Below are 25,920 nucleotides of genomic sequence, written 5' to 3' on the forward strand. Positions count from 1 at the left end.
CAGGCAAAGACTAAAGAATAAATACAGGTGGAAAGTATCAAAGGTCAAATTATATCTTCAAACTTTAGACATATATTAAAATAGATTATAGTACACCCTTACCATTCTTTATCATTCTTATAAAAAGTCTGTCAGATCACCTGGGTGGTGTCCAACTCTTTTTACTTTTTTTTTTAGCTTTTTTTTTTTTAAGTTTACTTATTTTGAGAGGGGGAGAGGGGGGGGGGGTGGAGAAAGAAAGAGAGAGAATTCCAAGCAGGCTCTGCACTGTCAGTGTGGAGCCCATCACGTGGCTCAAGTGAGATCATGACCTGAGCCAAAATCAAGAGTTAGACGCTTAACCGACTGAGCCATCCAGGCACCCCCCCCCCCACCCCAAGCATCTGACTCTCTATTTCCACCCAGGTCATGACCTCACAGTTGAGGGATCAAGCCTTGCTTTGGGCTCTGGGTTGGGCATGGAACATGCTTGGGATTCTCTTTCCCTCTCCCTCTGCTCCTCCCACATGTGCTCTCTCACATTCCCACCCCCTCCAAAAAAATCTGAATGTCAATCTTCCCCACTTACAAAGCTTCAGTGTGCCTAGTCCATTGGCTAAATTCCTTGTTAGATATAATTTGCTCAGTTGGCCACTGCAGGTTTATAATAAACCTGAGAAACTACTGAAGCAGAGATTTAACACAAAACACATTTGTAAATGCTCTAAAGTTTCTTTCTATAGCTTATTTCATCCCTTTAGACTGCTCAGGGAGAAATAACAACATTCTACTGTTTGAGTACATTTTCTTGTGAAAAATGTCACCCAAATCTTTTTTTTTTTTTTATGAAATTTATTGTCAAATTGGTTTCCATACAACACCCAGTGCTCATCCCAACAGGTGCCCTCCTCAATACCCATCACCCACCCACCCCGCCCTCCCACCCCCCATCAACCCTCAGTTTGTTCTCAGTTTTTAGGAGTCTCTTATGTTTTGGCTCCCTCCCTCTCTAACCATTTTTTTTTCTTCCCCTCTCCCATGGTCTTGTTAAGTTTCTCAGGATCCACATAAGAGTGAAAACATATGGAATCTGTCCTTCTCTGTATGACTTATTTCACTTAGCATAACACTCTCCAGTTCCATCCACGTTGCTACAAAAGGCCATATTTCATTCTTTCTCATTGCCACGTAGTATTCCATTGTGTATATAAACCACAATTTCTTTATCCATTCGTCGGTTGATGGACATTTAGACTCTTTCCATAATTTAGCTATTGTTGAAAGTGCTGCTATAAACATTGGGGTACAAGTGCCCCTATGCATCAGTACTCCTGTATCCCTTGGGTAAATTCCTAGTAGTGCTACTGCTGGGTAATAGAGTAGGTCTATTTTTAATTTTTTGAGGAACCCCCACACTGTTTTCCAGAGTGGCTGCACCAATTTGCATTCCCACCAACAGTACAAGAGGGCTCCCACTTCTCCACATCCTCACCAGCATCTATAGTCTCCTGTTTTGTTCATTTTAGCCACTCTGACTGGCGTGAGGTGACATCTGAGTGTGGTTTTGATTTGTATTTCCCTGATGAGGAGCGACGTTGAACATCTTTTCATGTGCCTGTTGGCCATCCGGATGTCTTCTTTAGAGAAGTGTTTATTCATGGTTTCTGCCCATTTCTTCACTGGATTATTTGTTTTTCGGGTGTGGAGTTTGGTGAGCTCTTTATAGATTTTGGATACTACCCCTTGGTCCGATATGTCATTTGCAAATATCTTTTCCCATTCTGTTGGTTGCCTTTTAGTTTTGATGATTGTTTCCTTTGCTGTGCAGAAGCTTTTTATCTTCATGAGGTCCCAATAGTTCATTTTTGCTTTTAATTCCCTTGCCTTTGGGGATGTGTCAAGTAAGAAATTGCTGCGGCTGAGGTCAGAGAGGTTTTTCCCTGCTTTCTCCTCTAGGGTTTTGATGGTTTCCTGTCTCACATTCAGGTCCTTTATCCATTTTGAGTTTGTTTTTTGTGAATGGTGTAAGAAAGTGGTCTAGTTTCATCCTTCTGCATGTTGCTGTCCATCCAGTTCTCCCAGCACCATTTGTTAGAGACTGTCTTTTTTCTATTGGATATTCTTTCCTGCTTTGTCAAAGACTAGTTGGCCATACTTTTGTGGGTCTAGTTCTGGGGTTTCTATTCTATTCCATTGGTCTATGTTCTATTTTTGTGTCAATACCATGCTGTCTTGATGATTACAGCTTTGTAGTAGAGGCTAAAGTCTGGGATTGTGATGCCTCCTGCTTTGGTCTTCTTCAAAATTACTTTGGCTATTCGGGGCCTTTTCTGGTTCCATACAAATTTTAGGATTGCTTGTTCTAGCTTCGAGAAGAATGCTGGTGCAATTTTGATTGGGATTGCACTGAATGTGTAGATAGCTTCGGGTACTATTGACAAAAATGTCACCTAAATCTAACTACATCTGTTTCCTTAATTCTTTCTCTCTGGTACAACAGACTTTGTGGTTATGTCAAAAGAGCTTAGGAACCAATATGAAGAAGCACCCGGTGTCCAAAGATGGTAAAAGGTGAGCATCACTAAAGATTAGTGCAATGGACTGAAACACAAATAAAAGGCATGAATTCATAATCATACTTAAAAAAAAATCATAGAATTCATTGGTCAATTGGGAAGATGTTATGGAACTAATTTATTATTTTGAAAACTGGGAAAGAAACATTTATCCTGCCTTTCCTGTAGGAAATGTAAGAGTTTCTCTCTATGGATAAATTCAGTAATGAAGAATGAATAATAGTATTAAAATAAAACAATTTTGCAAACCCCTAATGAAATCTTGAAACTAGGCTAGAGTTTCTCAATCTCCGCACTATTGACATCTTGGGCTTCATAATTCTTGTTGTAGAGGCCTGTCCTGTGTAATATAGGATGTCTGGAGCATCTCTGGCCTCTATCCACTGCATTCCAGTAGTATCCCCTCCCCAAATTGTGACAACTTGTCTCCAAACCTTGGCAAATTGAACTTAGCTGAGAATTACTGATGTAGGCAATGATCAATGACCACTAACATTACTAAAAAAAAAAAAAAAAAAAAAAATACAAATGACCAAAACATACAACATCAAAAGTTTAATCAGAATCAGATTAAGCATCTAAATCTAACTACTAGGTTTCAGAAATACAGGGAACAGATGAATATGGTCAATGACACTATGGGGTTAAAAATCAACAAAATCAAAATGTAAGGAACCCTACAGGACAAATAACCCAGTTTCTTCAGTAAGTCCTCAGGAGAGGAATTGAGCGGGAGTGGGTATTATCTACAGATGGAAAGAGAACTAAGAGACACAATAACCATACTGTACATAGACCTTGATTGAATCATCACTGAAACAAACCAATGGGGAGCAAAACAAAACAAAAGAAACTGGGGAACTTGTCAGCTTTTTAGTTGTAATGATAGCATAGCAGTTATATTTACGTTTAAATAAGATGACCTGACAAGCCGGACAATTGGTACATGAGGGTTAATTATCCTTACAATTGTATATGTGAAAATTTTAAAGCAAGTTAACCTGTGCTCCAGGACCAAATTATCATCATCATTATCCTCCTCCTCCTCCACCTTCATTTCAAGAAATATAAACTATGTTTTCTCACATTCTGAGGTGGGAGAAAGACAAGAACACACTAACCCATTTACTCATAAACATATTGTAATGATCTGAGTTATGTCCCCCTCAACATTCATATGTTGAAGTTCTAACCCCCAGGACCTCCGAATGGAACCTTGTTTGGAATGAGAGTCAGTGAAGATGAAATTAGTTAAGATGAGGCCATTCTGGAGCAGGGAAGATCCTAATTCAGTATGAGTGGTATCCTGATAAAAAGGGAAAATCTGGACACAGATCTGCATAAAAGGAAAATGCAAACATAAAAGCAGGGATCAGGTGATATGCCTACAAGCCAAGGATCGCCAAAGATTGTTATTAGCAAACCACCAAAAGCCAGGAGAGTGGCAGAATGGAAGAGAAGTTTCTCAGAGCCTTCAGAAGAAACCAAGCCTGTCAACATCTTAACCTTGGACATCTAGTCTCCAGAGCTGGAATACAATAAACTTCTGCTTTAAGCCACCTAGTCTGTGGTACTTTGTTACAGCAACCCTAGCAAACTAATACACATATATGCTGTATTTTTAAGAAAAAATTTCCAGAAAATTCAATTCAAAATAAGGTTGAATCAGAGGGTAACCACACTTACCTTGATAACTATTTTGTTATGTATATAAATGTTAAATGATTATGCTATATACCTGAAACTTATATAATATTATACATCAACTAAACTTCAATTAGAAATAACAAATAAAATGGGGCGCCTGGCTGGCTCAGTTGGAAGAGCATGAGACTCTTGGATCTCAGGATTGTGAGGTCAACCCCCATGTGGGATGCACAGATTACTTAAATAAATAAAACTTTTGTGGTGCCTGGGTGGCTCAGTCAGTTAAGCATCTGACTCTTGATTTCAGCTTAGGTCATGATCTCACGGTTCGTGGGACTGAGCCCTGCAATGGACTCTGCACTGACAGCAGGGAGCCTGCTTGGACCTCTCTCTCTGCCCCTCCCCTCCTCATGTTCTTTCACTCTCTCAAAACAAACAAACATTTATAAGCAAATAAATAAATAAAACATTAAAAATTTTTTAAATATTATTTTAAAATAAAATAGGGTAGATCTAAGCAAAAAAAAAAAAAAAAAAAAAAATGCAAAAAAGTTTCAACTACTAGGGGCACCTGGGTGGCTCAGTCTGTTGGGCAACCAACTTTAGCTCAGGTCATGATCTCGTGGTTTGTGGGTGCGAGCCCCGCGCTGGGCTCTGCACTGACAGCTCAGAGCCTGGAGCCTGCCTCGAATTCTAGGTCTCCCTCTCTCTCTGCCCCTCCCCCACTCATGCTCTGTCTCCCTTTCCTTCAAAAATAAATAAACATTAAAAAAAACTTAAAAAATGTTCCAACTACTTGAAATATTTAATTGTCTTTAGCAACCAACCTAAAAATAGTTAACATAGGGGTGTCTGGGTGGCTCAGGTGGTTTAACGTACAACTTTGCCACTGGTCATGACCTCAGAGTTTGTGGGTTTGAGCCCCACATCAGGCTTTGCATTGACAGCGCAGAGCCTGCTTGCGACTCTCTGTCTTCCGCTTTCTCTGCCCCTCCCCCGTTTATACTTTCTCTTTCTCTCTCAAAAATAAACATTAAAAAAAAGTTAATCATCCTATACTCATCAATTGCTACTGGTAGTAAGTCCTTGAAAAGACTGCATAGAATAAAGATTCTGAAGAGAAGTCAAAGTTTTCCGAATTGTTAATATAAACAAAATGTTTCTGAATGCTCTGAGATTTTCTTATTCTAAAAAAGCACGAGGTCTTTCAAATAATATGCTTTCGTGTATACATACCAACAGAGGTTTAAAAGGGGGTTCCACCTTCCTAGCCAGCAGTTCTTCCCAATTAATATGCCTGAAGAATGGATGAGCCTAGAAAAAAGGACCAGAAAGAAAAATCAAGGGAAACAGACTTCACTGGATTGACAAAGTAACTGCCTATTTGAAGTTACACCAATCACAAAATAAGCTGTACTTTAAACAACTACATACAAGCTTCACAAATACATAAAATTAGCACTATCTTCCACTCAAACCACCAAACAGATCAATCCCTACTTGAACTTCTCCAGCATCCCCAGGACCAGCTCCAAGACGAGAAGCAGCATTTCTTTTCAGCAGCTTTAGGGAGGGGGAAAAAAATTGATGAACCTTAGTCAAATTGATTAGTTTTCATTTATAAAATTTGCTTGTCTATATTGCTAATCTATTTTGAGAAAATATGATTTATTAATTACTACTAAATACTGTTTAGGAATAAAAAGTAAAGAAAATCTTTAAACTAATTTGTACTTTACCTGCAAAAACTGTAGGCTTTCTTTTTTTAATATATGTGTATGATTCTTTATTCAAAACGTATATTCAATTATATCCATTTAAATCCCAGTAGTTGTGGCTTATTGTTTGGTGTCCTACCTTTTTAAGCAGATCTCTGGCTTCTTGTGTGAGGTAGGGAGGCAAATTGAGTTTACATTTGAGGATTTTGTCAATTGTTTTCTTTCTATTCTCCCCAGTGAACGGGGGCTAGGAGCAGAAGAGAGTGAGAAAAATCAGCATATAAAAAAAATAAAATCATCAATTTCCTGAATTAGTCAGTTATGCATAGACATCAGAAATATATGCTGTGATATGGGCTGACTGCTAAAGATCTGTAGTTTTTAAGCAATGGGACAGAAGAAACAGCAACATCCTAGAAGAAACTGGGTTTCCACTATTAACTTTGTGTGGTAATATACGAGCCATGTGCTTATATTCTTTACTTTCTCTATTTACAAAATAAGGGTAGTACCTATTTTATACCTGTTTCACAGGACTGCCGTGGCAGATCATTTTAAAAAAAAATGTTTTTAAAAGTATAGGGGAAGTACTACTAATAAAGCATTATTAGCATGATTTTTTTAAATTTTTTTTTACTCCATCAGTAACACTTTTAGAAAGCACAGAAAAGGTCTCTTCCTATAATGATTATTTATAACTACCCAGCACAGACCAGAATACATGCAGCTTTTAACTGTGCACCTACTGCTCCAGTCAGCATGTCATACATTAATGCTCCCAAACTCCACCAATCCACAGCACGATTGTGGCCACTTCTCATCAAGATTTCAGGGGCCCTACAATGAGAAAAATAATACTCCTAAAAAATTCACCCATTTGCATGTCATCTGAATTAGAATTTTAAAAACAATATACAGAGCCAATTGTTGCTATCGAAAATATAGCACACTATCATTACGTAGCCAGGTAAAAGTCAGCTATTACCCCCAAACCAGTTATATTTCTTTCAACATGCAGCTCACATGTATTCTATTGTTCCACAAAATGTGTGTGTGACTGTTCCATCATGAATAGATTCCTTGCATAGTCCAAAGTCTGTTAGTTTCACATGACCTACAATGAAAGATCATAGCATGGTTATTCTGAGAATTCTATGTACAGTGTTTGAATGTATCATACAAGACAATAATCTATAATAATGTAGATTATTAATTATTAACTTTTTCTGCCTTAAATATTTTTTTGAAGATACAAAGAACTAGCAAGGTGCCATCCATAAAATGAGATGCTAACTCCCTACAAGGCTAGTGTAGTCATCTTTTGCCAAAGGCTCCAGCTTTACCTATACCTAGAATTCTCTACCATCCTGAGAAAGTAAACGCTGGAAAAATTCTCCAAAATCTGGCTTAAGTATACAACCCCTAATAAAGATATGCTGTACCTTTTTAACAGAGGTGTTAACCTGTACTTCAAATATGTAACTTTTACCACAGTGAACTGTGACTTGAGAGTTTTTAAAATGGTCTCAGAAAGTCACTGTAACAAGTTAGCTTATTCTGCCAATCCTGCCAGTTCAGAAAAAGAAATGAAATTGCTACACGGCATGGGACCGTCATCTCTTGCTCAGAAAGTAAAAAACTGACTACCTTACACAAAGAACATTTCAGTTCAAGTTTAGCTTTACTGAACTGTTATTAGATATCCCATGGTTCAACAATCCCAGGGACCCTACTATTCCAGGGTTGTTTCAGAAAAAATAAAAGGCAATGGCCTACTGATTCAAATGTAAATGTGTACTTCACTCTGACACAGAAGAAATATGACCTTTATTTTCACAGAACTACCTGACACTGACACACTCAAGTTTATGGATCAAAGAAGTTAACTAGTCACTTCCCTATTCTATCCTTTGCCTTAGAATTCAGAATCAGAATCCCAAGTTTGGGGGGATGAGAGCAGAACTGGGAGGGAGGGAGGGAGATACATAGATTCCCATGATATACTTGGTTAAGTACAGCATTTCTCCAAAAAAAAAAAAAAAAAAAAAGGAAAGAAAGAAGAAAAACACAGTTTGAAATGGATTTATACTAGTGTCAGTTGTCTACACACCATTTCCTGTCCAAGAATTTAAAATTCTTAACTACCTCGTGTATCGTTTTGTAAACCTTGAAAGATCAGCTGTTGCTACCAGCACCCCAACAGCCTGGTTGGTTGATTGAACTGCAAAGTCTACATAGCCCATATTACTCTTGCATAAATCGAACGGTCTGTAGCAGCATGCAGTTGTAATCAAGACTCAGTCTACTCTACCGATAGCTGTACAGAAGATTAGCCTTTCTAAATTTTTTTTTTAATGTTTTTATTTATTTTTGCGACAGAGAGAGACAGAGCATGAGCAGGGGAAGGGCAGAGAGAGAGGGAGACACAGAATCGGAAGCAGGCTCCAGGCTCTGAGCTGTCAGCACAGAGCCCGACGCGGGGCTCGAACCCACAGACTGTGAGATCATGACCTGAGCTGAAGTCAGACGCTTAACCGACTGAGCCACCCAGGCGCCCCAAGCCTTTCTGATTTTTATGTCTGTTGTTACAAAGAGCAAGAATAAACCGATGCCTACAATAAACATTTTCTTTCCAAGGCTGTATCAAATATTTTTGTTCCATTCTAATCCTTTTTTTCATAGCATCAAGAAAATTTATCATAAAAAGTACTGATTCTAATATTTATGTATTTTTATCCTTAAGGAAAACCCAATTTATAGAGTTAAGATTTACTTTCCAATTTAAGGAACAAACCAAAATTAGAGTTGGACTGGCTTTTGATATATAAAGATTTCAAAAGAATTATAAGCTATACAGACCAAGGATTAAACTGAAAGGGTTGAGTGGCCAATTATCCTTAACTCCCTCTAATCTCATCAATTACAAATACCTAAATACCTAAATTTCAGCAAGTATTATGATGCCGTAAATTCTGAGGGAGGAATGTATAATAATAGATACGTGACTATGGGGCTTTGAAAAATGACCATGACCTGTGAGGGAGGATTTTAAGATGATTATTTACTATAGAATTGTTTACGGTATATCTCCACCTTGGTGATTTAGCATGATATTCTCCGGCTTCAGGTCTCTGTAGATGATCCCCTTTTGATGTAAATGCCCCAAAGCCATGGAGATTTCTGCCAAGTAAAAGCTGGAAACAAAAGTGATTTAATAAAATTAAAAAGAGTAATATACTCAAAGCAGTTTATGTACGGAGCAAAATTCCTTGAAAGAAATAGACATGCACCAAAGACCAAATTAGTGGGGATGGGGGTGGGGATGGGGGAAAGAGATGGCATAGGATGCTGCCAAAAGGCATGATGACATTTATGTTTCACTTATTTAGTGAAACTATGTTTAATTTCATCATTAGAACATACTGCTAAAATTGCAAAGAAGTCCAGAATATGCCAAACTGTCACTGGTTTTTGTTCTGTTTGTGTGGCAATTAGGCCAACAGTCATTCAGATCAAAGCAATTTTCTCCCACCCACCCCCAATTTTAAAATCCCACAGGACATAGGAACTTTGTTATTCTTAGAGATTAAGTCTTAGTTTCAAAAGATACCTTATAAATAACCTGACCCTTAGAAGCCCGCTCATCCCTTAACACAGCTGCTATTTATATACAGTTCATGCCCACAGTATCTGCCCTCCCTCTTGCCAGCCAGCCCACAACTATAAACTGTGTGACACTCAAATTTATCTACCTCAAAAGAATAAAGGGCTGAGTCAACCCTGTCTGGATTCGAAAAGCACAAGGCACTGCAATACTGGCTGCATAACAATGTTGCAATCCTGCAGATTACTCCAGGATGGAGAGGGTGTGTCCTAGAGGACTGAGGCAGTTTCACAGCCAGCAGGACCACAAACACAGCCTCCAACATGGCTCAGAGAGCCTCCTCCAAAAAAGGGCACTTCATCCCTAAGGCTCTTAAATGCAGCTTCTGTGTTAGAAAAGGCCTGAAATTAAACAATGGAATGCAGTTTGGTAATTAAGGTAGAAAAAACATTTAAGTGTTTTCTATTCAATTAATGTGTAGGATAAACTGATTTATTGTTACCCAATACTGTCCTCTCACAAAAGGATGTGTATATTTTTAATTTGAAGCAGATGCCATCTTAAGAAATATAAGGGTAGATCCCATCCTGGCCATAGAATCAATCCACAGATGATGTGTGCCGGTTTATCACCTCCCTAAGACTGCACCTTGGGAACTGGAAAGTCTAAAAAAAAAGAGGAGATGATTTCTGATACTTTCCATTGTTCCACACATAAAGTTTCACTGGAAAACCACACTCACCCACAGCCAAGGCAGGCAGCTTACCAATTCAAGGAAAGAAAGCCCCAGTGAGAATGGTTCTGTTAAGGACTGGCGTGAAGAGCGTTCCACCCAAGGCCTGGGGGCAAAGGAATGACGTGACCTCCAAAAGCTGCCCAGTCCCATAGATACTTCTCCCCCTTGAAGTTCTGAGTGACTGACTGGCTCCAGAACAATTTATTGAATCATTTGGCTGCCCACAGTGAGAACAGGGCTTTACTTTTAATTATGTGAATCATTACCTGAATCCATGCAACCACAAAAATTTCACTTACCAGGCTGTGTCTTCCATAAATATTCCTTCTCTTTCTAACTGCATAAATAATTCTCCTCCTGTAAGGAAAAGGAAAAGACATTAGAAATAGAACAATCTTCATTTCCAACCCATTTCTAATGAGGGCTGTGCTTTCCTTTTAACCACAATTAAAAGGCATCAGCTCCTTAAAAATAAAAAACAGATCCTAAAAACTATAGGTTTAAAACTAAGTCCTCAGGATTCTATTTTTAGCAGTGTTCTTATTCTTATGTGAAATATATAAGTTTTGGAATTCTAGGTTTTACATCTATAAACTTCAAAATAGTTATAGATTCCAGACCTGAGGTTAAAAGAAATCTTGGTTAAAGCTTCTCTAACAGTTTAACCTAAGCAGAAAAATGTCAGTATATAATTGAGCCACCCTTACAAATTAAAATTAGTAAATGCCCTTATTCCATATTTTCAGAATTCTTAATCTAGAGGAATCTGGCAGCAGCTTTCTTAAAAGCATGGCACTATTCTGAATATTAAAATAAATAATGATAATAAAGAATTATATCCCACTGAATAACCTTAGAATCCATGAGTCCACAATGATGTAAATCAAAGAAGAGATCAATAAATTTTTAAAACGGGAGAGAAGGGAAAGTTCTTCATTACAGTAAAATGCCAAATAATAAATGAATGAGGTATGATGGAATAAGAAAAATCAGTTGGCAATCATCATAGTTAAGTGTTTCAAGCAAGAATCAATGAATGCTAAAACTGTATGTGAAAGTTTGATGAGAGACAAGATATTTAAATAATCCCGAAGTATCTCAAGATACTTATTCATTACAAAGGGAAAATTTCACCAGGGAAAAAACTGGTAGACGCCACCTCATACATGTGATCAAAGTTAACATCAACAGTAATGGGACAAAGATATAAATATCATGTACCTCCTGATCTGACAGAGAAGGACACAGTGTCACTTCGATGGTCCTCCCAAAAATGCATGACCTGAACCTAATCTTGAGGAAACATCAGATAAGCCCAAATTGATGTGCTCTACAAAATAACTGCCCTATACGCTTCAAAAATGCTAAGGTCAAGAAAGACAAAGAAAGAATGAAGAACTGTTACAGATTAAAGGAAACTGAGAGATATTACTGTATCAACGTTAATTTCCTATTTTTGATCCTTTTAGTAGAGTTAAGTAAGATACTGCATTGATTTCAGAAAATATACACTGAAGTATTTAGGGGCAATGGGAAATCATGTCTGCAACACTCTCTTGAGCAGTCCAGAAAAAAAATATATATACAAATACATGTGTGTGTATATATGTACACACACACACACACATATATATATATACACACACATAAATATGTATATATACACATAAAGAGAGAGAAAAAGAAGGATGAAACAAAACTGGTAAAATGTTTGGGATATCTAGGTGAAGGATGTGTGAGAAGTCTTTGTACTATTTCTGCAACTTTTCTGTGTAAATCTGAAATTATGTCAAAATAAAGTTACCAAAAAATGAAAAAAATGGCAACAGTCACATAAAAGTTAGCGAAATTCTGCAGCTTTCTGTTCCATGTTACAGACCATTGTGAAATCTGTTATTCAGAAAACTCACATGTGCTTGCTGGAAATAGATACTTGTGATCTAGAAATGATAAGGAAGCAACAAGTTTCTAGGAGGTGGTAAATCCTAGAAAGTGTGGATGTTTTCCAATGTAAACTTCATAGTCTATCAAAAAAGCTATATTAAACCAAAAAATTATTCTCTTTAGAGATCCAATTCCAAAAATATTCAATAGCTTAAACAATACTCTCAGTAAGTTTTCCACTTCAATTTAGAAAAAATGCTTTGATGATTCATGTAAATTATAGTATCTTACCCAAGTGCAGTCAATGTGATGGCTATCAATTAGGGGTTTGTTATTTATGTAATTGATTACAAAGGGATAAGGATTAAGATAAAATTTTACAGATGGGGAAAAAAACTTTAACCTTTAAAGTTTCCTTCACATTTTTCTGCAAAAAGAAACATTTGGTCATATCTGAATTCCTTATGTCAATGTATTTGTCAATTTTAAGAATATTTAATCACATTGGGGAAAGCATTTTTCCATTGGAAAATAATTTTGACCCAGTTTCTGGAGCAAATGCAAATAATTACACCAAACTGAGTGTACTGACCGCTGAGATACTCAAGGATGAGGTAGAGTTTTCCACCGGTCTGAAAGGCATAAATTAAATCCACAATGAAGGGATGCTTTACTTCCTCCAGAATATTCCGTTCTGCTTTTGTATGAGCTGTATCTTTAGCATTTCTTACTATCATTGCCTAAAGGAAAAGAGATGATCTATAAGAACATAACAGTAGACATTTTTATAGTATCTGGAAAATCTATTTTGTGCTTTTCTTGCCAATATTAAAACTATTAATCATAGTTCCCACTAAAGACGGAGCTAGGAATAATGGAAGCCATTCACTTCTTATGTGCACTGTCTAGACTCTCTGCAGTGAACATGTAAATGAAAACCTAGATACCTTTTTAAAAAATGTAAACAGATCAAGTTTATTCATATATTCACTAACTATTGAATGCCTACTATGCTCGAGGCTCTGCAATAAGAAAGCAGAACTAACAGAAATCTCCAGCCTATAGGAGTCCGAAGTCCCAGGGAAGAGAGGTAAGTCAATGCAGGTAAGCACAAGGTGCTACGGGAGAATGGAGAACTGCATCTGACCTGGCAAGAAGTGTTCCTGGAAGGGGCAATACCTAAGGTGTACAGTGAAAAATAATTAAAATGAAATGTAGAGGGTAAAAAAAGGCATTTCCAGTGCAAAAGAGGCTTGACAGGACATGTCTAAGGAATCTATAAGTAGCTCAGTATGGTAAGAAGGGCTAGAAATTAGGCTGGATATCTGGGTGGAGACCAGGAAATATAAGGCCTAGGCATCTAGACAAAAGCATTTGAATCTTAGAAGCACAGGAGAAATATTAAGGTTAGACAAATGAAAAACCCTTGGCTTTAAGACAGACAGTTTTAAGAGCAGTTTGGAATTTTAGGGAAGAAATGAGAGCAATTAGGAGGCTAGTACAGTAAATTAAGCAAAGTAAGACCTTAGGTAGAGTCCTATTGTAACTAAGGAAATTAAGTTGAGAAAAAAATAAAAAGATAAAGATGCATCATCAGCACTTGCTGACTAACTAGGTATGAGAAGAAATGATGATACCATGGTTTCTGCATAAGTAACAGGATAGATGATGGTTATCATTCAGTAACAGGGAATGGAAGTCAAGAAAAAAGTATTGGGGAAAATGATGCACTGTTTTAGACATGTTAAGTCTGTTTAGATTATAGGACTAAGTTCTGGTACATGTAACATGAAAAAGTATATACACAGGTTATCAGCTGCAAAGTAGAAGGTTGGAAATAACCGAAATGCCCATGCATAGAATATTGACTACCTAATGTGTAAAAGAATGGGGAATAGCTCTATGAAAGGAAGGTGCAAAAGAGCATAGCATAGCATAACACAGCATAGCAGTATCACAGTAGTATGTTACCTTTTGTGTAAGAAAGAGGATAGAAGAACATATATCTGTATGTCCTTGTATCTTTAATAATGAACACAACTAAGATAAGCCAAAAGCTAATGACAAGTAGAAAGGTAAGAAGGGAAATCAGACTTCTCAGTATACCTTCCAAGTAAAACCTCAAAGGTTTTAGCATTAATTTTTTCTGTACCTAAATCATATATTACTGTGACTATAAAATGGACGTTTTTGAATTCTGAACCATGTTAATGTTTTATACATTCCAAAAGTAAAATTAAATCGACAAGGATGGGGGAGGGAAATAAAATTGAATAAAACAGAAATACAAAAATGTAACTGAAAATTATAGTGACAATTTTACCACAGGAGAAAAATGATATTTAAATAACTTTACACTGCAGTCTTAATGATGTATATGTAAGCATAACAAAAACTGCAAAGTTTAAGCCACACTTAGTAGGTTTGTAGCTGCTGGTAGTATTGGTATTATATTTCTCAAACTATTATGCGTGTATTGTACAACCGAGCAAATAAGTAACTTTACTGATGTTGCTACCAAGCTTTTCACTGTGGAAAAACAGAGATACAAATATGGATTGAGAGAAGAAAAGCCCTATGGAACTGGACTGGAATTAGGGATATCAATTTGAAGCCATGATTTAAAAACAAAAACTTCCTTGCTCTATCCACTGAAAGAGTGGATACCTTAGTAGTAAGGAGCATAGCTGGCACCTAGATCTTGGTTTCTCCACCAAAAGAAACCAGGGTTCCTTAGAGAAAAAGATCATTCTAAACCAGGGTCAGGGAAAGTGCAAGGTAAATCTGGAGCACTCTATTATACCAGGAAGTACTAAAAAACTGACAAGGATATGTCAAAAGGACACAGAACCCATCTTAACAGAGAGCTCTCTAGCAAAATTTGAGACAATTTGAGAACCAAAATGAATAATGAAATGGTAAAACACTGAAAATAAAAAGTCCATATTGACTCTTAAAAATTAAATTTAGGGGCGCCTGGGTGGCTCAGTCGGTTAAGCGGCCAACTTCGGCTCAGGTCATGATCTCGCGGTCCGTGGGTTCGAGCCCCGCGTCGGGCTCTGTGCTGACAGCTCGGAGCCTGGAGCCTGTTTCAGATTCTGTGTCTCCCTCTCTCTGACCCTCCCCCATTCATGCTCTGTCTCTCTCTGTCTCAAAAATAAGTAAACGTTAAAAAAAAAAAAAAAATTTTAAATTTAAAAAAGTATATAAGGGGTGCTAAGGAATCTACTCCTGAAATCACTGTTGCACTATATGCTAATTTGGATGTAAATTTAAAAAAATAAAAAATTAAATTAAAAAAAATTTTTAAGTATGAAACACTCTTTATAGAAGAATGACAATATAGAAACAAAATAATAAAAATAGAAAAGTCTCCATTTTGTAATCACCCTAGTAATATTTGATTTGGGTAAGAAACAAAGGATGATAAAAACCACTAGATAAAAGATTATTAGGATGGGGTGCCTGGCTGGCTTGGTTGGTGGAGCATGCAGCTCTTGGTCATGAGTTCGAGTCCCATGTTGGGCACAGAGATTACTTTAAAAAAAAAATTATTAGAATAGACTATTCATATCGCTAAATATTAAAAACAGTATTAGAATAAACTATTCATATCCCTAAATACTATACCATAGATGCTTATTAATTTAGGGGTGCCTGGGTGGCTCAATCAATTAAGTGTCCAACTTCAGCTCAGGTCACAATCTCATGGTTTGTGGGTTTGAGCCTCACGTCGGGCTCTGTGCTGACAGCCCAGAGCCTAGAGCCTGCTTCGGATTCTGTGTGTGTCTCTCTCTCCGCCCTTCCCCTACTTGAGCTCTGTCTCTCTCTCTCTCTCTCTCTCTCTCTCTCAAAAATAAAAAAACATTAAAAAAAAAAATTTTTTTTAGTAAATAATTTCAAAGGGAAGAGGGTACCTGTACTATGGCAAGCCTGTCAGACACTACCTTAACCAAGTGATCAAATTCAATTTCACCAAATAACAGAATAGAACATAATGTACTTCCTGAGCCCATGCACTGAGGACATAATACTCCTACAAAAAATATTTAACCTAAGTTTAAAATGTACATGTTTTTATAAGTAAACAAGGAAATATATCCAAATTAAGGGATACTGTGTAAAACAACTGACCTGAGCTCTTACATATGAAAACGCCCTTACTCTTAACAGATACAGGGGCACCTGCGTGGCTTAGTCAGTAAAACATCTGACTCTTAATTTTGGCTCAGTTCCCATGGTTCATGAGATAGAGTCCCACATCGGGCTGACAGCACAAAGCCTGCTTGGGATTCCCTCCCTCTCTCTCTCTCTCTCTCTCTCTCTGCCCCTCCCCTCACACTCCCTCTCTCTCAAAATAAACTTAAAAACCAAAGAGAGAGAGAGAGATTAAAGAAAATAAAGGTGAAACACCATGATGGCCAGAATTAACTTTCAAATTGTACAGCAAAAAAATAAAAATTCTGAATATACATAAATACACATATACATGGAAGGGATGAAGAAAGTGGGGGTAGACAAAATATGGCAAACTTAATTGGTGTTCACTGTACTATTCTAGCAACTCTTTGGAAAGTTTGAAAAATTTTAAAGATACATTATTTCTTAACTGCTCAGGAGGTTTGAGGTTTTTTTTTAAGTTTATTTATTTTGATAGCAAGAGAGATGGGGGGGTGGAGAGGGGAGGAGCAGTGAGGCAGAGAGAGAGAATCCTGCCAACAGGCTCTGCACTGACAGAGGCTTGAACTCATGAACCATGAGATCATGACCTGAGCCAAAACCAAGAGTCGGATGCTTAACCGACTGAGCCACCCAGGCCTCCCAGTTTGAATTTTTTAAATAAGAAATTCTGAGAAAGTCTGAGAAGCAAAAGACTAAGAGATAAGATGAAAAATTAGTAAAGTAGAATCACAGAAGTCAAGGAAAGAGAGTTTCAAAATGCTGTGGTCAATAGCTTCAATACAACAGAGAGCTAAATTAAAGATGAATTAAATAAAGAAAGACCACTAGATTCAGCCATTAGGAGATTAGTGGTGACTTAGGGAACAAGACTTTCATTCAAATAGTAGAGTCATTAAGTCAAAGTATAGTAAGTAAAAACAAACAAACAAACAAAAAACAATAAAACATGACTTCTCAAGAAATTCAGGTATGAAAGGCGAAGAGGGTGGAAGCTATAGGGAGACTTTGTATGATCGAAGGATTTGTTTTACTAAACATGGCAAAGACATAAATATATTTAAACAAAGAAAGAAGATAGGATAGAGGATGGAAAGAGAGAAAGAAGTGACAAAGACCCCATACAGGCAAAAAGGGATGAGATCCAAAACATAAAGAATGGGCTTAACTTTGGAAAGAAGGAAGAATACATTTCCCACTAACACTGGAAAGAAGGAAGTAAAGACAGGTGAAAATGCAGATTAATATGGTATTAGGGGTAGGGATCAGAACAGGAAGTAAAAGGAAATCACATGTGACAGCCTCAAATAAAAAGAGAGGCAGTCTATTAAAAGAGGAAAGAGGGACTGATAGCAAAGTTGTAGAGAATGGAAGGAGTTGTCTAAGGACATGTAAAAAATAGTTGGTGAGTACTGGGGGTCCAAATAGGTTGGGGACTATGAATTTGTTTCAGCAGCAACCTACAAGTTTGTGTGATTTTTGCCAGCAATGTTCCAGCAGCTGACATACAGGAATAAAAGAGCATTAACAATGAAATTGATTAAGATTAGGACTTTCCTAAACATAAGGTCAATGGGGCTACCAAGTGACTGAAATGGCAGATTATGCTGATTAGGCTGGATTCAAAACAAAGTGAAATAAGAAGGGGCTTAAGAACTTCAGGAAAAAACCAAAAACGTCAAAGGACTAAAAGGTTTAGGGTCAAAGACCATGCATTGTGGGAATAAAGAAGAAAGTTATTGTTCTATTATAACCCAATACTTCAGAGATGAAGAATACAGTCATGGAGACTGGTAAAGTGGAATGGAGGTGAATCCTGATGGAGTTAAGATCAAGGAATTAGAAGGCCAAGCTATGGATTACTTACTTAATACAAGGAGAATGAAGACATCCAGGATGACAAGGCTTAGGAGTGAAGAAAAAAATGATAAAAGGTGAGAGAGGCTCCAACCCCAAAGTAGAAAGGATTTTGACCACAGTATAGAAGAGAAATGGTAACAATAAGCTTATCAGTTTTTCCCTTGAATTACATAGTAAGCAGAGTGATAGGCAGAGACTACATCTGCCTCAAACACTAAATCCTAGTTTCTAGCATAATGCCTGGCACACTGCTGGTTTTCAATTGATTCAATAAAAGAAAGAATGGAAGAAATATGACCAATCTGTGAACCACAAGCCTTTAACCAAAGGGTCTAAAATTTACAGTGTGGCCTGAACTAATGCCATAGGCAATAGTATTTTGCTTCCAGGATACATTTTTGTTGCAACTGGTAAGAAAGGGAAATAGTCTTTTCCTCAACATTCCACCATAAGAAAATACCCAAATGGTACCATTCCTGTAAAAAAATCCCAAGATAATTGATAAATTCAGACAGACTGTCCAAATGCACCCCTCATTTAAGATAAAAGACACCTGGTTCTACTTTGATTTCATCTTCAAGGAGGGAAAAAGAGATGTTCTTACCACATACTGAGTTCAAGAGCATTAGTATGCTCTGCTTCCAGGATAATAAAGTCAGAATAAAGAAACTCAAAGGCAGCATACAGTGATCTTAGCTAGTCAGGAATCAAAATTATGGACTTAATCCTAGCAACCTCTTTCATTATTTACCCTGTGAGCTTATTTTCAGGGGCAACAAGGGGGAAAAAATGAGACAGTATCTGATTCTATAGCCAGGCTTAGGGAAAGAAAAACCCTGAGAGTAGGAGGGAATGCTAAGCAAAAGGAGAGGCAAACAAGTTAGGTTTTAGAAGCCTGGGCCCAAAAAGGAGGTCCGACATTTAGCAATAATTAAATCTATGGATTTCCCAATACATTGCACCCATCCACCATCAGTAGGAAAAAACAACATCCTCTTCTTTTCATTAAAGATACCCATGCCAGAAACATACTTCACTCAAGATAGAATTAGGACTAATTATGGTCAGCCCTGATTATAAAATATATCAAAAGGAATAAATTAACCTAAGAATCTTGACTAGTACTCCTTTCAACATTCCGAGAACAAGCATTACTACACCATCTCCAATTCTATATCTAACAGGTTTTACAGATCAATAATTAATCTAAAATGTTTCCAATGGGAAAGCCAGACAGTACATTAATTCTGACTTATTGATACAGAAACTGATGTTCAGAATATCTAAATTGCTGGAGTGCCTGGTTGCCTCTGTCAGTTAAGCATCCAACTCTTGATTTCAGTTCAGGTCACAATCTCACAGTTTGTGGGATCGAGCCCCAATGACAGCACAGAGCCTGCTTGGGATTCTCTTTCTCCCCAGAGAGAGAGGGATTCTCTCCTCTCTGTCCCTGCCCCGCTCATACACGTATGCACGTGCCTTCTCTCAAAATAAATAAAACATTTAAAAAAAAAAAAAAAGTATCTAAATTGGTTCTTTAAGACAATCAGTGGGGAAGGGGGGTGGAGCACCTGGATGGCCTAGTCGGTTAAGGGTCAGACGTCAGCTCAGGTCATGATCTCACTCACTGCTGGTGAGTTTGAGCCCCGAGTTGGGCTCTGTGCTGACAGCTCAGAGCCTGGAGCCTGCTTCAGATTCTGTCTCCGTCTCTCTCTGTCCCTCCCCCGATCTCTCTCTCTCTCTCTCTCTCTCAAATATAAACATTTAAAAAAAAAAGAAAGAAAAAAAAAAAAAAAAAAGACAATCACCAGAAGCACCTGGCTGGCTCAGTTGGAAGAGTATGGGACTCTTGATCTTTGGGTCATGAATGCAAGCCCCATGTTATATAGAGATTATTTAAATAAACAAACAAACTTAAAAAAAAAAAAAAAAAGACAATCACCAATAAAGTTGTGGTCATAACATTTGTTCCTCACCTTGTAAAGTAAAGTCATGCATACCGCTTAAGTAAAAATCAGGAAGAAGATAAAGGTCAAAGTATTACAAACGCTGTAATTTTTGTTAAAAGTCATTTTGACTGTCTTTTAACAATTTTCTACTAAGACTTGTTTTAAGACAGTGCGATCTTTTCAGAAATCAGTCCCAAACAAAAAGAACAAGAAACCAAACACACATAATCCTTTTTCAATAAAACTAGGAAATGCACCTAACTCCACACCTCAAAAGGTGAAAACAGAGCAGGATAAAGCAATAATGACTTAGTAGAGTAGGGTATTATCAAGCCTAAATGCCTGCACAAAGAAATAACTCAAAAGAAGTTGATTCCATCCATATAACCCTAACAGGTTCAAAAATCAGAGACAAAAATAAAAAGCAAGAAGGAAAAAAAAAAAATCATTAGAAACTACAGAAGATGGAGGACCAAAAACAGGTAGATTGCTACCACTTGGAAAGGTGTACTCTCCAGAAAAAGTGAAGGATCAGAGTGAAGTGCTAAAGTAAAAACTTGACTTCAGTGAAAGTTTGCATGCTGACAAGGTAAGATCTCCATCTCTTCTCTCTCATCCAGCTCCAGGATGCTTTTTCTAGGCAAAAGAATAGAGGATCTGTCTCAGTACCAACTGACCTACAGACAAATATTTAGAGGTTCTCAGTCAGTTGCCAGCCAACTACACGACTATCCTACACAGATGGAACTTCTGATCAGCTTCTCAGAGTTCTATTCTTAAATATGAACCATCAGTGAAGAACACCAGACATCTAAAGAAGGCCTTTGATATGGAAGAAAAAGACTAAAACTGAAAGAAAACAGAAACTTAGAAAAGAGATACAATACATAGAACAAAAGAACATTTCAAAGAATTATCATTAATACCTTCAGAGGAATAAGAAAAAATACTCTGCTTATTAAAAAAGGATGCTATAAAAAGAAAAAACAGAGCTCTGGGGAACCACAAACATGATAGCTTAAAAAAAAATCAGTAAAAGGATTAGAAAATAAATTTCTAGAAAAATCTCAGAAAGTAAACAAAAAGACAAAGAAATGGAAAAGGTAAGAAAAACAGATGACGAGTTGAGGAGTTCCAACATCCACCTAACTATAAATCCAAGAAAATGGCAGAGGGGTAAATTATCGGAGACTATACAAGAAAATCCCTTAGGGCTAAAGGATTCAACTTTTAAGATTGAAAGAATAAAAATAAATAAAATAAGAAGGATCAAAAGCAAGATAATACATCACTGTAAAAAATTTAGAACAACAGAAATCAAAAGAAAATCTTAGATATCTTTAAGGAAAAATAGACCTCTACAGGAATAATGGGAATCAGTATGGCAAGGGACTCCTCAATAGAAACACTCAAGGCTAGATGGAAATAAAGCAAAATCCTGGATGAAAATGATTTTCAACTTCAAAACCACACCCAATCAAACAACTGTAAGGGTATAAAGAGGGAAATTTTCAAATATGCAATATTTCCCCAAAATTTTACCTTCATGCACCCTCTCTCAGGAAGCCACTAGTAGATGGTCACCAAAGGAGGGAACAACGGCATAAACTAAGAAAAAGGAAGATATGGGATCCAGGAAACAAAGAATCCAACACTGACAGTGCCAAGGGGATTCCAAGGATTTGATCAAAGTCCAGTAACAGCAGCTATGCCTAGAGAGCTACCAATATAGACAGGAACAGGGGAACAGAAGATTCTGATGGAATATCTACAGGAAAATAAATGGAACTGACAGACTACCTAATAAGTGGGACCATAGAACACTGGCTTGAACAGAGTTGTTGGAAGGTATAGAAGACAACAGTAGACTCAGAAAAAATGAAGCAAATAAGAGGATGGGAAGAAGAAGTGAATGAGAGTAGAGTGGAAGTCAATACACAATTCTAAAACTGAAGTGATAGCAGAATATGCTTATTACTTAGAAATATGGAGACCAGAACAAAGAGCCAAGAGAGTTACCTCAGAGGAAAATTAAGAGCTCTCCTTTCCACCCTCACCAAGCAGAAATAAAACAGGAACAACAATAATGAAACATATCTTATATTCTACGAGGACTTATTGTGTTAGAATTACATTTTCTTGACTAAGAATTTTAGGCCAAAATGTGGGTTTTATAGCAATTAAGAATAAAGTTGGTGGGGGGAGGGGGGAACTCCTGCCTGGCTCAGTTGATGGAGCACGCAACTCTTGATCTCAGGGTCATGGAGTTCAACACCCACATTGGCTGTGGAGCATACTTTAAATTAAAAAAAAAAAAAAAAAAAAAGAGAGAGACAACAAAGATGGGGGTAGGGGAGAGAGGAGGGAAGGAATCACCTTTTTAAGCACCTTCATGGCAAATATTTTCCCAGTATTTGCTCCTGTTACTTTCCGTACTTGAAAAACCTGGATAAAAAATACAAGTGTTTCTGTGTTATTAAAAGCTAAACTATGCTAGCCACACTCCCTTAATTCCTATTTATAGGAAACAAACAATACAATAGTTTATATTCTTATAAAAATTAGTAACACAAACACACAAAAATGAGCTGAAAGAACAGATTGTATTAAAGATTTAGTAGTGAAATCTCCTCCCCAACATGGGGCCGTCCTATTTGGTCTGCTGACATCTGGTGGCAAAGCTGGTCAGTGACCATCTAATGATGAGCACTCCATATAACTTCATACATAAAATCCAAGTTTGCAGAAGCATAATACCAAAATTAAAAATTATAAAATATCTTACAAATTTCTTCCAGGAATGTCTCTGTCCTTGCTTCACATAAAACTTTAATAATAGTTGACAGGAATTACCATTTACTTATTTCTTAACTATATAGCTATATAAAACATCTTCATGCAATACCTGAAATGATATGAGACTCTAAGTGCATGTGTTGCACACTCAAGATAATTAGAACACATTAGAATGTGTCCTTAAGCCTAAGAATAAACTACAAATGTCATGCTATGAAAAAATTAACCTACACAACAGCATAAATAGTTCTTAAACTTAATCCTAACTACTAAAATGGTATCCAAATTCTATCTTTTGATAGAGAATACCTAGGTATAAATTTTCTTGAGCAGAACATGCAAAGGTTAAGGTCATTTATTAGAAAGCCTTGAGCAGAACTATGAAACTAAGAAGTTCTCTTCATTTTTCTTCTCCTTTCTTATATTCTTTAGCTTCCCTAACTATTGCTCCAAATACTGCAAGTCAAAGAACACCAATTCAGATTTAGGTCTCAGTAACAGATAACAATTTAATGTGCCATGCCTGTTGAAAGGAGTGGTTTTTAAGAGGATACTTACAGGGGATACCATTTAACCAAAGGAAGGAAAGAATCTTCTAATAATAGACTTTGCCTGGCATAATTGCCTATTTATTTATGCAACAAATATCGACTGAATGCCTGTTATGTGTCAGTCTTTTATGTGTATGGTGGTAGGAAGAGAACTTCTTTACATCCCTCAAATAAAACCATGTGAAGTGATCATACCCTCTGCTGACAGCTAGCAAACAAAGATTGAAGAGGACTACTGAACCAGGGCGTAACAATTAATCTACCAAAGACAGACAACAGCTCATTTCAAAAATACTTCCTACCTTTCCATAGCCCCCTTTACCAAGTACCCGAAGTAGCTCGAAACATTCTGGTCTGATTTTTTCTGGCCCTCTGTTCACACTAGTTTCCGAAATTTCAAATTTCTCACAATGTTCCATGCCACTGGGGAGAAAAGCAAAATCAAAAGTAAATTCTCAACAAGTTAAATTGTCTTTAATATACTGTAATTGTAATCCAAAGAAGTAAAAAGGAGAAGGCATATAACAGCAAATTTACTACCTGTGCTCTGTAAACTAATGACTCAGTGGCATAGTAGGTCAAGATTACGATGGATTGATAACTGTATATCTATTTGTTTACAGAACGTGCTATTATTTATTTTTGTAAGCATTAAGCACCCTCAAACTAAGATACATTAGAACAAGTTTATTATATTGACAAAGGAAAAAAAGTCTTCTGGTTATTCTTATTTAGTTCATTCAAAATGTCCATGAGATTTAGGTATTATTCAACTTTATTTGGAAACTTCAGAAAATCTGGGAACTTTCTAAAAGTACCCAATTAGCTCAAGTCTCTTTGCTACAGAAAAATTCTTGCTAATAAAATGTATCCATGCATCTTTCCATATCTACTATTAGCTTGATTTAAAGACTCTAACCCTGGCATTTATTTTGTCACTTAAATGCTTTTTACATGAGTGATCTCAGTCTCCCCTCCAACCTATGGTTTTTACTTAAGGATGGGTACAGAGCAGATTAATCTGTTCTGTATTAACCACAGTCACCTAAAAGAACTTGCCTAAAATGACTTCTGAGATTACACAAATCATTTTATAAATGATATTACAAGCAAAATAAGAGCATTTGACTTTGGAAGACATTTCTAAAAATTTGATTTTTTAGTAAGAAAAAAAATCTCTATTGAACTAATAATAATTCCTAACCCACTCAGACTCATATTCAGTATACTGTAAGTCGGAATGAATACCTTTTCCTCAAAATCTATATATGATCTCAAAACACTAGATATGTTACTATATTGGTGCTAAACTCAATAAACCAAGTGCACATGTGTGTGTATATATATATCTATATATACATGACTAGATAATTAAGAACAGGTTATTGCAATCACAGGATGGTTACAAACCAGAGCTGATAAAATCTACTTGTAAGAAAGGCAGCACAAGAAAATCTTTTCACATAAACTTACAGTTCATATGGTCCAACTCCCCCATGGTCCATGCTTTCATTTAACTGACCCTGAAAAATATGTTAAAGTTTTAAAAATAAATTATCTCATAAACATAAAATCAAAATACTTATTAACACTTCAGGGGTGCCTGGGTGGCTCAGTCAGTTGAGTGTCTGACTTCAGCTCAGGTCATGATCTCACAGCTTATGGGTTCGAGCCCCATGTAGGGGTCTGTGCTGACAGCTCAGAGCCTGGAGCCTGCTTCGGAGTCTGTGTCTCTGTCTCTCTGCCCCTCCCTGCTCACACTCTATCTCTCTCTCTCTCTCTCTCTCTCACAAAATATAAATAAACATTAAAAAAAATTAAAAAAAAAAACTTAATGCTTCACCCTACTACTAAAGAAGAATTAATGAAATAAACCAGCTTAAAAATTCTCAGTACTTTAATAACAGGCAAATGTGATGAATAAAATATGGTTCACAAGAATATGGGGACTTCACTTTTAATTTTCTATGACAACTAAGCTACAGATGCTACTTATCAATGATCTACAAACAAAACCAGGTGATTGTTCCTTTAAAAATTACATATATTGGGGCACCTGGGTGGCTCAGTCCGTTGGGCATCCAACTTCAGTTCAGGTCATGATCTCACAGTCTAGGAGTTCAAGCCCCACACTGGGCTCTGTGCTGACAGCTCAGAGCCTGAAACCTGCTTCAGATTCTGTCTCCCTCTCTCTCTGCCCTCCCCAGCTTACATTCTGTCTCCTCTCTCTCTCTCAAAAATCAATAAACATTAAAATTTTTTTTAAAAAATACATTTATTCAGAGGCGCTTGGATGGCTCATTTGGTTAAGCGTCTGACTCTTGATTTCAGCTCTGGTCATGAGCTTACGGTTCTTAAGTTCAAGTCCCACATCAGGCTCCATGCTGACAGTGCGGAGCCTGCCTGGGATTCTCTTCCTCCCTCTCTCTCTGCCCCTCCCC

General features: G+C 37.0%; 1 protein-coding gene across 13 annotated transcripts in view; it reads right to left on the bottom strand.

Moving 5' to 3' along the window:
* Positions 1 to 25,920, bottom strand: part of RPS6KB1 (ribosomal protein S6 kinase B1) — a 187,690-nt gene that overhangs the window by 153,310 nt on the left and 8,460 nt on the right. For 8 of the 13 annotated variants that reach the window (XM_053212673.1, XM_053212669.1, XM_053212671.1 and 5 more), the window contains exons 2-12: positions 24,953 to 25,002; positions 23,782 to 23,902; positions 22,509 to 22,577; positions 12,737 to 12,884; positions 10,560 to 10,617; positions 9,014 to 9,114; positions 6,944 to 7,034; positions 6,667 to 6,757; positions 6,060 to 6,167; positions 5,703 to 5,765; positions 5,439 to 5,516 (exon numbers count right to left, since the gene is read on the bottom strand). In XM_053212673.1, coding sequence (XP_053068648.1) covers positions 5,439 to 5,516; positions 5,703 to 5,765; positions 6,060 to 6,167; positions 6,667 to 6,757; positions 6,944 to 7,034; positions 9,014 to 9,114; positions 10,560 to 10,617; positions 12,737 to 12,884; positions 22,509 to 22,577; positions 23,782 to 23,902; positions 24,953 to 25,002 — 978 coding nt within the window. Of the gene's footprint in view, positions 1 to 5,438; positions 5,517 to 5,702; positions 5,766 to 6,059; positions 6,168 to 6,666; positions 6,758 to 6,943; positions 7,035 to 9,013; positions 9,115 to 9,672; positions 10,190 to 10,290; positions 10,364 to 10,559; positions 10,618 to 12,736; positions 12,885 to 22,508; positions 22,578 to 23,781; positions 23,903 to 24,952; positions 25,003 to 25,920 lie in introns of those variants that run through there. The other 5 variants (XM_053212670.1, XM_015069716.3, XR_008294386.1 and 2 more) reach the window with 4 other exon arrangements.

Source organism: Acinonyx jubatus, chromosome E1 (assembly GCF_027475565.1).
Source record: "Acinonyx jubatus isolate Ajub_Pintada_27869175 chromosome E1, VMU_Ajub_asm_v1.0, whole genome shotgun sequence".
Taxonomy (NCBI): domain Eukaryota; kingdom Metazoa; phylum Chordata; class Mammalia; order Carnivora; family Felidae; genus Acinonyx; species Acinonyx jubatus.